General features: G+C 40.9%; 1 protein-coding gene across 3 annotated transcripts in view; it reads left to right on the forward strand.

Moving 5' to 3' along the window:
- Nucleotides 1-14,175, forward strand: part of PC (pyruvate carboxylase) — a 341,750-nt gene that overhangs the window by 71,505 nt on the left and 256,070 nt on the right. For all 3 annotated transcript variants that reach the window (XM_075188742.1, XM_075188743.1, XM_075188740.1), the window contains exons 2-3: nt 4,284-4,419; nt 4,918-5,102. In XM_075188742.1, the coding sequence (XP_075044843.1) occupies nt 4,284-4,419; nt 4,918-5,102 (321 nt within the window). The remainder of the gene's footprint in view (nt 1-4,283; nt 4,420-4,917; nt 5,103-14,175) is intronic.

Here is a 14,175-nt window from a genome sequence, read left to right on the forward strand (position 1 = left end):
CCGTATTTCAGACAGCCGAATACCATAGCAGTCTATTCAGCCCTTTAAAATAATACGGGGTAAACGATGATGGTAGAGGACCCAATGACTGTATTCAGATCCAGTCGGCGACGCGATTGTGCGTTTTTGCAGAGATTTGGAAACAGACCACGAAAGATCGGTGTGTTCAAGACAGTGGTCAAAGGCTACGCCATTGAATTTCAGGCCTGGCCACAAGGAAGCATATTTATCCAATCACGGAACACATCTTTTATAGTGCAACAAGCCCTAAGAGACTGCCTCAGAATTCTGGTGGAAGCCGAAGCTATTGTGTGTCAGTTCCGGCAGGCCAGGAAGGAATGGGATTCTATTGAAAGCTGTTTCTGGCTAAAAAGGCATCGGGGACCTTCTGGACTGTGTTGGACTTGCGCTCCCTCAATTGTTTCGTACAAGCAAGGCGTTTCCGTATGGAATCAACTTCATCCTCAAAGGGATAGAGAAAAGACTCCTTGACCGCAATAGATCTGAAAGATGCATTTTTTTTCCACAACCGAACACCAGCAATTTCTAAGATTCTGTGTACAGGGAAAGCTTTTTCAGTGTACTTGCCTCCCATTCCGCATTGCCAGGTTCCCAAGAACCTTTACATAGGTCCTAATAGTTTTGATAGCAGTACTCAGAGCGAAACACGGCTCAAGTAGTTCTTTCTACAATAACACTGCTGGCTGATCAACACATCAAAAAGTCATCTGGTACCCTTACAGCAACTCCTGTTTCTAGGGGTTTCAAATAGATACAGAGCAGGACAAAGTATCCCTCTCACAGGAAAGACTGGTCAAAATTCATTCTTTGGCACATCAGGTTCAAACTCTAACACGAGTTTTAGCATGAAACTGCCTCTGTCTTCTGGGAATATTCTCCTCTACTACAGGCATTCTTCTGTGGGCAAGATGGCACATGAACCTTCAATTAAGTCTTTATGCCAAATGAGATCAGACTGTAGGATCACTAGATTTTATGCTCAACCATCCAAAGAAGGCAGACAATACCTCCATTTGATGGAAGCATCTGGGCCTAAGATCAGGGTGTGCCTCAGTGCCAGACTGGACATTTGTCTCGATGGATGCCAGTTCATGGACTGGGGAGCTCACATGGACCAAATGATAAAGCAGGGCACCTGGCTGGAGGAAGAGAAAGAAAACTTCAGTGAAGCATCTTTAAAATGAGGGCAGTCATAGATTTGGTCAGATACTTTCAGGCCTGTCTACGGTTCAAGTGTCTAAGAATATTCTCAGACAGCAAAACTGTACTGGCCTTTATAAACAAACAAGGCAATGCCAAAAGCAGAGCAATTACAGAAGTAACCACCCTAATGGTGCGGGCACAAAGGAACCTTAAATCACTCTCGACCCTCCATGTGGCGGGCAAGGACAATGTCCTGGCGGACTACCTAAGCAGGTACATAGTACATCTTGGAGAACGGGTGTTTCACAAGGAAGTTTTTCAGCTAATAAGTCAAAAGTTCGGGTTTCTCAAAATAGATCTTATGGCAACATCAAGCAAGGAAAATGAACTCTTCCTGTATTAAATTGTAGATCTTGGAAAGATTCATTTTCTGGACAAAGGACAGGAAAGTAATCCCATGAGAGCCAGTGTTCCGATGGTCTTAGAGTTCCTGAAAGATGGCTTTGTAAGGTACTAGCTCCCTCAACAGTAAAGGTACAGATATCCACTCTTAGCATTCTGCTTGATATCAAACTGGCATCATGAAAGCTTATTGAGTTCTGCCAAGCAGTGAAAAGGTTGCGGCCGAGAATAAAACTGTTCCTAGCATCTTGGGACCTTAATACAGTTCTGGATGCTGGATCCATTCTAACAATTGCAGAACAATTCAAGTGGCTCACTCTAAAAGTACATTTTCTAGTGGCAATCACCTTGGCTCTTCGAGTGGGAGACATACAGGGTGTGAAGAGCCCTTTCTCAACAATTTATATGGCTAAAGTGGCTTTGAGAACTAACCCAGGCTATCTACCAAAAGTGGTCTCTTCCTTTCACATCAATCTAGAGTTCTACCATCACTCTGCACACACCCAACTAATGAAGAAAAACGGCTTCATACTCTGGATGTAGTCAGTGCTATGTATTGCTAGAGCACAATCTCAAAGACAAAGCAAATATTTGTGCTTCCAGAGGGGGTCTCGCAGAGGATGTGCTCCTTCCAAACCCACGTTGACAAGTTGGATCAAAGAGGTATTTGCACAGGCCTACAGGGGGAACGAGCATGAAGTGCTGGACTGCTGAAGACGCACTTAACGAGGGCAGGGGCTATCTCTTGGGCACACAGGGTCCAGACATCAGCAACAGACACGAAAGGCAGCTGGGTGGTCCTCAATGCATACCTTTTCTAAACATTTACTGGATGTATCGGCCGCTGCTCATGCACAGTTTTTGGAAGGAAAGTCCTCCAACAAACTGCTTAAATAAATATTCTTTTTGGTATTGTCTGTCTATTTATTGTCCGCCCTACTATTCTTTACGGCTTTGGTATCTCCTATTGTGAGGGTTGCCATGGAGTAGGAAAAGGAAAATTGGAGCATTATATTAAAGCATTATATTAGATTGTACGCTCCTTCGAGCAGGGCCTCCTCCTTCTGTTCTCCACCACCTTAACTCTGCTCTCCAGCTCCTTGTCTCTTCCGTGAGGCCCTTCTACCCCTCTAGCTACCCCGCTGGGACTCTCGCCTGTCATAGCTGTACTTTGAGCTTTCCGAGTTACTGTGCTTTTTGTTAACTGTTCCGTCATGTCTCACCATGTACTGTATTTCTGTCTGTCCCTGTACGGCGCTATGGATACCTAGTGGCGCCCTATAAATAATAATAAATTAATTAATACTCTCGTTAATTTCCTTTCCTTGAAATACTACATGGCAGCCCTTATGTTTCCCACCTGTGTAATATAGTGACGTAGAAGGATAACTCTAGACCTTACTAAAGACACCAGGATGGAGGAGGAGCCACCTTATATACCCTTCAAGTGGGGAAAATTCTTCCTCCCTACAACTCTGCTGAGTAGGGTATTAACCCATTTTGAGGGCTGCCATGGAGAATTTCAAGGAAAGGAAATTAATGAGTATAAAAAAATCCCCCCCCCCCTTCCCCCACATGAAGTTTATGAGTGAAGTTTATTGATCAAGATTGATTGCTAATGCGAAGCACGATTATATTATGGTAAAATGTACCTATTATATTCAGTCACAACAAATACTAATCTAAACTGTGTATACTTTGTATTGGATGAAGACAGTAAATCACATATTGATTAGTAAACATGTGCATCAACCTCCTTCATATTCATTAGGTGACTTGCACAGATTTTTTTTCAACCCCAGAATGTTGTGTAGTTGGATATCTGTGCTCTTATTGTTTACTTTCCTTCAATGTCCTAAAAAGACTCTGTACAAAATTATACACTTGGTTCAAATTTTGGAAGAAAAAAAATAAATACAATTTTGGAGATAATTTTGAAATACCTGTTAGCTTTCCCCTGGTAAAAGTTGCTGCCAGACAGATGGAGTGGTAGGTAGGCAACTACTTACTGATAGCTGTGGTTAATAGTACCATATCTAGGCGTGGTAACCTTGCTCCTTCAAACCTTTTTAAATGCATACAAACGTGTTTTTTTTATTTTTTTTTTTTATTCCCACTATTGTCTAACGCAAACATTCGATGTTAATTTTTTCAAGAGTATAATAACTATAGCATCACCCCCCCCCCCTTCTTCCTCCCATTATCCCCTTCTGTATAGGTCTGGAAAAATGACAGCATACAAAGAGGAGGCAGTTAAAATTTGACGTATGTAGCTAGCTGGGTGCCTCCCCACTTAATTTTTGTTTTACAGCTCTTTGGGGTTTGTAGTGGTTCATAAGGTAGATCTTCATTTAATGGCCCAACAAAATACAAATTAAACACTTTTTGTGATGTCTTTTAGGCATCTTGTGATAATTGCCTGAATACGCTGCCAGTGACGGTAGTAATCACCAACTGCCAAATGTAACGTTATTTTAAAACTTAGGCGCATGAATGTTTAGTGATTGTGTGTTGTTGGTTTTTTTTTTTTATAATAGAATTATATCCATGATCCATGTTTTCTCCAGAACATGAAGCAGTTTTTAAACTGTGGAGACAGAACATTCATGTGACATGGCGCAATGGCTTGGTACAATGTTGCGAAGTTCAGGAAATTATATTGTTATAGTGGTGGTCTGCTACATGTAACTATACTATTCTTTTGTACCCTCCTATAGATGTTGCAGCTCCGTTTTGTGAAAGGAGGCTTTAGCTTCCTGGGTGTTAAACGTGTCTCTGTGCTCAATGTCGCCTTCCAGAGCACGCAACGTGTGGAGTACAAGCCAATCAAGAAGGTGCTGGTTGCCAACCGAGGTAATTACAGGGCATGAGTCCCAGACCAAACTATACTACTTGCTTGGCTAGTAGAACTCCCCCCTCACAGCATAGGTAATCGTTAAAGCATTGCTTGACTTGAAATCTGACACTCTTGCTTATACCATTATACTATAGACATTAAGTTTGTATTATGTAAATAGTGAAGTTAATATTTGCAGAGTCAGGCATCCTTCAGCGCTTCAATTTTATTTCACTGTGAATATTGTGGTGTTTTGGTTTGGCCTGTGCTTCCCCCCCCCCCTCTGGGTGACCCTCCTAAGATTAAGCTATTATGGATGCAGCTTATTTCTTCTTTGCTCTCTATTTAGTGTAACCGTTTTAGGTGGTGCGCCTGCTAGTCAAATGAATATTAGACTTGTGATTAAGTTTTAATTTAATTTGGCCATGCATTCATTAGTACTGTATGGGTCTAAGGCTGCACATAGCAGAAGTGCAGATTTATGTTATTGTCTACTGTTTTTCTTCTCTGTACAGGTGAGATTGCAACAAGAGTATTCAGAGCATGCACTGAACTGGGAATAAGGACAGTCGCAGTTTACTCCGAGCAGGACACTGGTCAAGTTCACAGACAGAAGGCAGATGAAGCCTATCTGATTGGAAAGGGATTGCCTCCAGTCCAGGCTTACTTAAACATACCTGACATCATAAAGGTTGCCAAGGTAATCTGTTTGCTACAGTAGACATGCCTTTTTTTGAATACTGAGGTAACTTAAAGCAGCAGTCCTATGAATTTTTCCTGTTTTTACATAAATCACTGTGGAAGGCTAAAAGAAGCAGCTTTGGTCATTTTTAATTGGTTTGATTCTTCAGGCTGCTATTAATGATAATTCTGCACGGTGTCGTGTGAACAACAAATTGTGTGTATAAAATTAAGATTAGGGTGTTAATGTGGAAAACTGATAGAGGAATAGGGGACACAAGTAAAAATGTAATAGAAGTATAGATAAATAGTGGATAAAACAAATAAACAATAAAAGAGCTCAAACTGTGTGCAATCTTCCATGGGCTGTAGGGAGCATTTGTGGCTTCCTCAATGGAGTATTTCAGGTGTTGACTGGAGGAAGCGTGTCATTGACTCCTCTGCTTTCAGCTCTGTGCCCCGTAACCATTTGATTTGTTTCCCAAGCACTCAATTTGAATGCAGTTCTTCCAGTACAGAATCAGTGCAAACCTGTGACTTCCTGCTTAAGGGGCTGGCCTTAATTCAGCAGGCGAGATTAAATCCATGTCTGTCCTATCCCTCAGTATTGAAATTAATAAAAAATAAATAATAATAAATATATTTTTTTTTTGGTAGTTGACATTTGAATCACTTTTAGAAAATATTTTTATTTGTTTTGCGGTTAGTAAAACAACCTGCATTTCTGAGGCCCCAAGTGCAAAAAAAAAAGTAAAAATAAAATTTGAGCTAGAATTAAAAATGGAAATGGAAAACTAAAGTGCCTGTTATCCAGCTCCTTTACCATCCCATCAAACTGTGCCATACTTTCCAGTGTGCAGCGATGCATAAATGTCACACACCATATAATGTATGTTACCCTATAGACTGTTCATCCCACAATATTTCTCTGTCCATACCCACCTTGTTTTACTTGGATCATACAGAAATTCGTAAATGTCACTCGGAATGTGTTTCCCTCTGTCCACAACAATTTGACCATCCCCCACTGATTTTTATTTTTGTGCATTTTGTCCTTTAACCCTCTAACTAAATCATAGCTTGATTAAATAACACACATTTCAGATCGCGGTAATCGAGCAATGTAGATTAAATTGAAGGGTACATTTCAAGACACACACTTTTTGCATAACCATAAGTATGCAAATGAGCATTTACAACCTTTTAAAACATTTTAGTAGTCTGTTCTTGCAAAAATTTCCTATAAATGACACAAGATTTATGTCTGTTTCAAAAAAAAAAAGATATACATTACTAGCACAAAAAAAAATCAGCAGGGTACTCTGTTTCGTAGTGGAGAAAAAATAATGAAGTTGATGCTCGATTACTGTTGTACCGCATACATAAGTAACACAAGAAACCATGAAATTTAAAACCTTTCAACATAACTTTAGTCCATAACTGAAGTTGAGTCAACGATCATTTTTTCCCTTGTTCGGAACTTGTTGTAACAGTCTGTAATTTTCCTTAAAGGGTCAGCAGAAAGTGTATACTGCCTTCCAATACTTCCTTGGATAGTAGGCACTTCCGTTACACAGAGGACGTGAATAAAAGGAACAAAACACTTATCTCGAAGACCAGGACATCACATTTGTTGATTGGTTTCGTTTCATGAAGTGTACCAGCATATCTTGTTCCTCCTCATTACATTGAATGATATAACTAATGTACCAGATGTTACCATACACTGCTGCTATGTATGATCCAGGATGCAGATCACTTTTGTCTCCATTTTTTGACTGTGGTCATAGTGACACTAACTCTTGTTCCTGCTGTCTTTGTCGTCTGTCAATCGATATATCTGTAGCTCATCATTACTAATAGGCCGAAATCTGTGATGAGAACATGTTCCTGCCACAGTCTTTGCTGTTTCTAGACGGCTGACATTAAATTCTTCTACAGTCTGCTTAATTGTCCAGCTGTTTGGTTCCAGATTTAATATTTTTATTCTTGTTGTGACGCCTCTTCACACTTTTGCTTTATTTCATATATCACACTCTGTAAATCATCACAACCTGAACATTTGCTTACTTTCTGGGGTGACTCTAGTGATGTACTAGGAAGAGACAACATTTCAGTAAGCTTTTCTTGAATGGCTGTACTTGCCTGCTCTTTCTTTTAGCGTATGTCTCCTGGTGTCTTCTCTTTACCCCATGCAATTTCACTGGTGAACAACCAAGCTTTGTAATACTTTCGTTCAGCGTATAAGCTCATCTGTTTCTGCTAGTTGTTACACCCTCCACCGGGGTTTCAACTACTTCTGCTGGCATATCTGTCTGTCCGTCCTTTACAGTGTAACAGTTGAATTCTGCATTTTGGGCAAAGTTTCTGTCCTGGCTTAATAATCGCATGAAGCTGACAGTCACCATGTTCTTAGGCCCACTTCAGTGACGTGACTTTTAAGCCTTTTCTGGCTCCTTTTTTTTGTGAGATAACAGATTACAGCATATTTTCTGAAATTCTTCATATCTTTGCAGTAGAAACTTTTCATGGTGGTAGCAGACTGAGGTTCCAGGATCATTGGTTACTGCATTTGAAACGTCTGTTCTCGGAATCAAAACTTTTTTCTTTATCTGTAAAGTGGTCCCAGCTATGTAATCCAATGGTTATTGAGTAGACAGTAATATGGCAGTGTGTATTTAAAAGACAACCAAATGTGCTCTTTTCTTGAGCAGCTGCCATGATTGACTATCTTTCTGTGTCTCCCTCTTTCTCTTAAGTTTTGGTTTCTCTAAAAGGAATCCCCTTCCCATCAGTTTATTTTCATTTCCTGTATGGGAGTTTTATCCCATTGCCTTCGTTTAGTTCACCTTTTTTGGTATGGTTTTTAACAATGTGTATATTATGTATGCTGTACACCAGTAATTGAGCATCAACTTCATAATTTTTTTTCTCCACTATGAAAGAGTACCCTGCTGGTTTTTGTTTTCTTTTTTTGTGGTAGTAATGTATACCTTTAACACTGCGCCCCCCCCCCCCCCCAAAGAAAAACAAAAACCATACAAAATTAAATAAAATATGGGATGCCTAATGTTGATTGAAGCAATCGTTTTTAATTCTATTCAAAAAATCGAACAAACGTGTGTTTCTGCCGTAACGCAAAACATGAGGCAGATAAAGTAATTTGGTTTGGATTTTTAGATTCGGGAAGAAGTTACCTTTAGGGGTCCAGGTTTTGTGGTGATTCCTTAATAAACACCTGTAATACTTCAAATAAACTAGATTAAGCCGCAATTAGTAAATTATTTAAATGAAAACAATATTTAATCAATTGTCAGACATTTGAGATATTTGGCAGAAATAGTTGTATTGACATCCTCTCACTAAAAAAATCTTTCGAACAAATCTGAGGAGTGGTGGACTTTTTTTTTTTTTTTTTTTTGGGGGTGATCTGATGTGGAATGACCCAGATAGCAGGAGGTTGCAGTGGCTAAAATGAGATAATGGATAAGAGTTTTGGTAACATGTTGAGTAAGAAAAGGATGTATTATAGCAATGTTTTTAAGGTGAGGTCAACAGGACTGAGTCTGGATGTGAGAAATAAAGTGGAGGGCGGAGTAAATTGTAACACCAATGCAGCAGGCTTGTGAGGATGAGGAGAGCGTTGTGTTAATAGTGAAGGAGGTGGTGAGGGAAGATAGATTCTGTTTTGGACATATTGAGCTTTATGTAGCACTGAGACATCCGTGTGGAGATAACAGACCATTACACAAGATATTACAGAAGAGTGGTCAGGGGAAGAGCTCTGCGTAGAGGTTGATACTGGAGGTGGAATGAGTGAATTGGTTCCCCAAGAGAATTGTACAGTGAAAAACTAAAGGGCCAAGAACAGAGCCTTCTGGGACCCTAACGGATAGTGGGAGTGGAGGGGAGATGTTCTAGAGGTAGAAACACTAAAAGAGCAGTTCAATGGTAGGAAGTGAAATAGAAAAGAACCGTCACAAAGGACAATGGATTGAAGTATGTGTAGGTAAAGAGGGTGATCAAGTGTCAAAAGCAGCAGAGGGGTCCAGGAGAATGAGTATGTTCAAATGACCCTTAGCGTAGCAGTAAGTGGATTATTGATCACTTTTGTGAGAGCATTTTCAGTGACATGTTGGGAGTTGAAGCCTGATTTGATTGAGTGGAGAATGTGAGACAGGCGTTTGTATGTGTCAGAGGAGGTGAGACAAGTTTCTGTAATTGCAAGGAGGTTGAGGAATATTGAGGGAAATATTTTGGTAAGGAGAAATGATTGCGAGAAGATGAGTTTGGTGAGAAATGTGGTGGAGTGTAAATTAAATTGGTTCATGATTGAGATATTTGGATGAATGTGTATTAACGAAGGTCGGTAAGGAGGCATGGGAAGGAACAATTGATCCAAATTGTGCAGGGTAATGGAGGAACGATGAAGGATTTTGACGTTAGAAGGTCTAATATGCCGACAGTTGGGTGCAGAGGGTCCAGCAGCCAGACAGATGGCAATAACAATCACAATTGTGCTCAGTGGGCAGCTGAACAGATGAAACAGCATTGACAGTTAAGCTTTGTAGGTCCCACATCTGTACAGAGATCATAGTTCAGTAGATCCTAAAACAGCTATGTTTTAAGTATAAACTCAATTCTCAGTGCTACTGTGATGTTTGCTAACTATATTCAGAAATATCCAATTGTTTATATTTGTGAGAAGAAGGAAAAGTGGGAGCTTGGGATAAGAGTAAACTGCACATTAGCTCAAACTGCCGTTTTCATGCCACCATAAATATTACATAAATTGGTACTGGACACGGTCATCTGCGTTTAAGAACACACAACTCTAGAGGAAAAAAAATACATCAAGGGTAGGGCACTAGAATTTAAAGATAATCAAGTTACCCAACTTTTTCTCACCCTCTGGGTTTATCCTGTGGTTCACGTGAACCACAATTGGTGCTAACTGGCAATTTGCTCAGCTGTCTGTAGTTGAAAAGTAGCATTGGGGGATGTACTGTTGCAAACATGGCTTTCAATGAGCAACTAGTAAACAATGAGACATCAGAAGACTGTTGCCTTTTTCTATTCAGGGAAAATGGTAAGCAATAATTCAGACACTGCTGTGAAAATTTGTTATAATTTTACATTTTGGTCTCTTCTTGAATCCACAATAACACTTAAACTATCTACTCACCTCCCTGGAGGCCAGGCTCGGCTTGTCAGAAACATTGTCGCAATATATCCAGGTGAATAACCTGGAAGATACTTCCCTCTCCACCCATTGGTGTGCACTGAAAGCAGTTTTACGTGGCTCAGCTATCCAAATTGGTGCACGCTTGAAAAAGCAATACCTTTTTCGTCAGCATACGCTTGAATCTACTCTAACCACTCTAGAATCACAAAACCAGTCACGCCCTTCTAAAGCCCTCCGAAAAGAAATAAACAACATCAGGAAACGGCTTAATACACTTTTTATATCCCGCATTAAATCAGCCCTTACTAAATTGGCTCTATTACCTGTAGAATAAAATTTCTGGTGCAATCGGCTTTTAGCCCGTAAACTCAGAGGGAAGCAAGCTAGAAACCGAATGAAAACCCTTCATGACTTTAGGGGCAATAAGATTCACAATCCCGCTGACATAGCAAACCAATTCGCTAAATATTATGCCAGATTATACAACATACGGGATGACAAAGACACAGCGCAGCCATCAGAACTGTTTATCTCTTCCTTCCTTCACCAACTTAATCTCTCCTCGTTAGATCTTGAAAGTCTGAAGCAAATTAACCTCCCTTGGTCTCAGCGAGAAATTGAAGAGGTTATCAAGTCCCTCCCTAGAGACAAAGCCCCAGGTCCGGATGGCTTTGTTAATGCCTTTTACTCCCCGTTTCGGTCGGAGCTGGCCCCGCTCCTTACTAATCTATATAATAATGTTTAGATGGGGGCAACTTCCCGGCTGAGATGCTAGAAGCACAAATAATAACGATCCCCAAACCTGGCAAGGATCACTCAGATTGCAAGAATTATAGACCTATAGCACTACTAAATACTGATCTAAAAATTTATGCTGGGTTGATAGCTGATCGTCTGAATCCTCTCCTACCTCCGTTAATCCACCCGGACTAGATGGGCTTCATATTGGGTCGCCAGGCGACAGATAATACGCAACATATTTTAGATGTGGTGGACCTTTTTATCCGGGACTGGAGAAGAGTTAGTTATGCTTTCTCTGGATGCAGAGAAAGCGTTTGACAGGCTCCACTGGCTCTATATGAAAGAAGTTTTACTTAAATTTGGGTTTCAGGGTAACATCTTACACTCCATATTAGCTCTGTATCGGGGTCCTTCTGCAAGAGTATTTAGCAACTGTTTTCTATCCTCTCCCTTCCCTATCACTAATGGAACAAGACAGGGGTGTCCCCTTTCTCCTCTGATGTTTGTTATGGCCATAGAGCTTTTAGCACATACTATTAGACATGCTTCCCATTTCCCAGGCATTACTTTTCACTCTTATACACATAAGTTGTGTTTATTTGCGGATGACATATTTCTATTTGTCACCAGTCCGGAGACCTCGTTGCCAGCCCTGAAGCGTATCCTAGATGACAACAGCTCAGCTTCATTATATAAATTAAATATGACTAAATCTGAGGCCCTACCTATTAATATACCGCATTCCTCATTATCGTCTTTGCAAAAGAAATTTCCCGTTTGACTGGGTAAAGGATTCTCTGCCGTATCTGGGCATTCATATTTCCCCCCACCCTGTCTACAGTATTTGAAACTAACTTCACTCCAATTTTTTTGCATCTTTCCTCCCTAGCTAAGAATTGGCTTAACTTCGAGGTCTCCTGGCTGGGTCGCATAGCTATTTCTAAAATTATTACCCAAACTGATGTATATTTTTCGTGCTATTCCCTATATTGTACCTAGGCGTTTGATGGGCCGCTTCCATACGTTAATGATGTCTTATGTGTGGAGGCAGAAACGCCCTCTCCTATCCCATAAACGTATGGCCCTATCTAAGCAACGTGGGGGACTGATGCTTCCTAACCTATCTAGTTATGAAGAGGCTTGCATATTCAGCCATCTGCGGCATTGGGTGCTCCCCCCCAACCTCTAAGCCATGGGTGGACTTGGAGAGAGCCTTGTGCCCCAGCTACCCGCTATTGGACCTGCTTTGGACACCCAGGCCGGTCCGTCCATCTGTTGTATTCAGGCTACGGTCCATTTCGGATGCCATGCAGGTGTGAGATAGAGTTATTGGGTTGCATCCAAACTTTGTACTCCCGTCTCGTAATCTCTCTCTCCAGGCAGTGGGTCAGCTCATTCCAGATCTAAATCTTGCTGCTTGGAAAGCTAGAGGGATTTCCTCCATGTCGGATTTATTTGCCCAAAGCCTTTTTCTCCCCTTTTCTCAGCTCCAAGCTCGCTATAGCTTGCCATCCTCAGAGACATATAGGTACTTGCAAATCAGTCACTGGGTCAGAACTGTCTCTAGGACCCCCTACTTTCTTATTTCACTCCCAACACCTGTCATTGATTGACGAATAGTAGTGGGAGAGGCGGAATAACATTCTAGTACCATTACATTTATTCCCTGATTCCCCACCCCCCAACTAAAACACCTGCACAAACCCAGTGGGAGACGGATGTGAATTTAGTGCTCAGCGACAATGGGAAAGAATTTATGTAACTTCCTACCGTATGTCCAAATGCATTAACCATACTGAGATGCAGGTTAAACTCCTCAACTGGTTATACCTTACCCCGGACCGGTTACACAGGTTCTGGCCAAGCCAATTAAAATTGTGCTGGCGTCAATGTGCCCAAATAACCAGAATACATGGAAGATATCTGCTATCTCCAGTGGTCGAACCGCTGTGGAGTGAGGTATTTGCTTTGATTTCTTCAGTCTTGAAGACTCTTGTTGCTCCAGACCCAGCTTTAGCTCTCCTCCACATCTACCCGACTTCTATTCCAAAGCACGATCACTACAGATTGGGTCACATTTTGATTGCTGCTAGAGCAGCAATAGCACAAAATTGGAAGTCTCTGGCTCCCCCTACCATCGCTCGCATCATCTCAAAGATACAGTACAGCTTTGAGATGGAAACACACGCCCTACGCCTCATCTGCATCAGCTCCCATCATGAAGTGGTTTAGGTGGCACGTGTACATTACGGACGGCCCTGGGTCTCCTCAGGATATTTCTGGTTTCCCAACAGCTCACTCTCCAGCGGCTCTTATAGAACCCCCCCACTGCCAGTTGATCAGCCAGCATCCCCTGTTAGTCCATTTATGGTGGAAACGCCTCCAGAATGCCAAAATGTAGGCTGACATGCCTTGCTACATTTTTCTATTTTAAAATTTATACTGTTAATACTGTGTGCCTTATTTTTATCTTAATTTAGTGATCCTTCTACCCCTACTGGGGATTCCCTATGTGTTTTAACCTATGTCTGTAATTCCTCTCCCCTTCTTTTTTTTTTTTTTTTTCTGTACCCCTTATCCCCTTGGAAAAATTTAATAAAAATATTGATGCAAAAAAAACCCAATCTATAGTATTTCATATTTGAATGTTGACAATTGCAAACTTGTGGTTCTAATGTTTTTTTGCATTATTTGGAGCTAGTATTTTCCCCTTCTAAATTGCTCCACCAAAAGTAAGGGAGCATATATCACTTATATAGCGCTACTAATTCTGCAGTGCTGTAGAGAGAACTCGCTCACATCATTCCCTACCCCATTGGAGCGTAGTCTAAATTCCTTAATATAGACGCACACTGGTCAATTTTGATAGCAGCCAATTAACCAGAGGAAATCCACGCAAACACAGGGAGAACATACAAACTCCACACAGATAAGGCCATGGTCGGGAATCAAACTCATGATCACAGTGCTGTAAGAAAGTGCTAACCACTAGGCCACTGTGCTGCCCCATATTTGTATTTTCATCTTATTTAGCCAAATTTGTTGTGTTCTGTATTTCACTTCTTTGCTATGTAAATACTGAAGCACTTTGTAGATTATAATGAAGTTCTGGTACAGAGGTGACTGTAGAGCCAATAATATGGAAATTAAGCATGATTGAGAGTTT

This window comes from Mixophyes fleayi, chromosome 10 (assembly GCF_038048845.1).
Source record: "Mixophyes fleayi isolate aMixFle1 chromosome 10, aMixFle1.hap1, whole genome shotgun sequence".
Lineage (NCBI taxonomy): Eukaryota > Metazoa > Chordata > Amphibia > Anura > Limnodynastidae > Mixophyes > Mixophyes fleayi.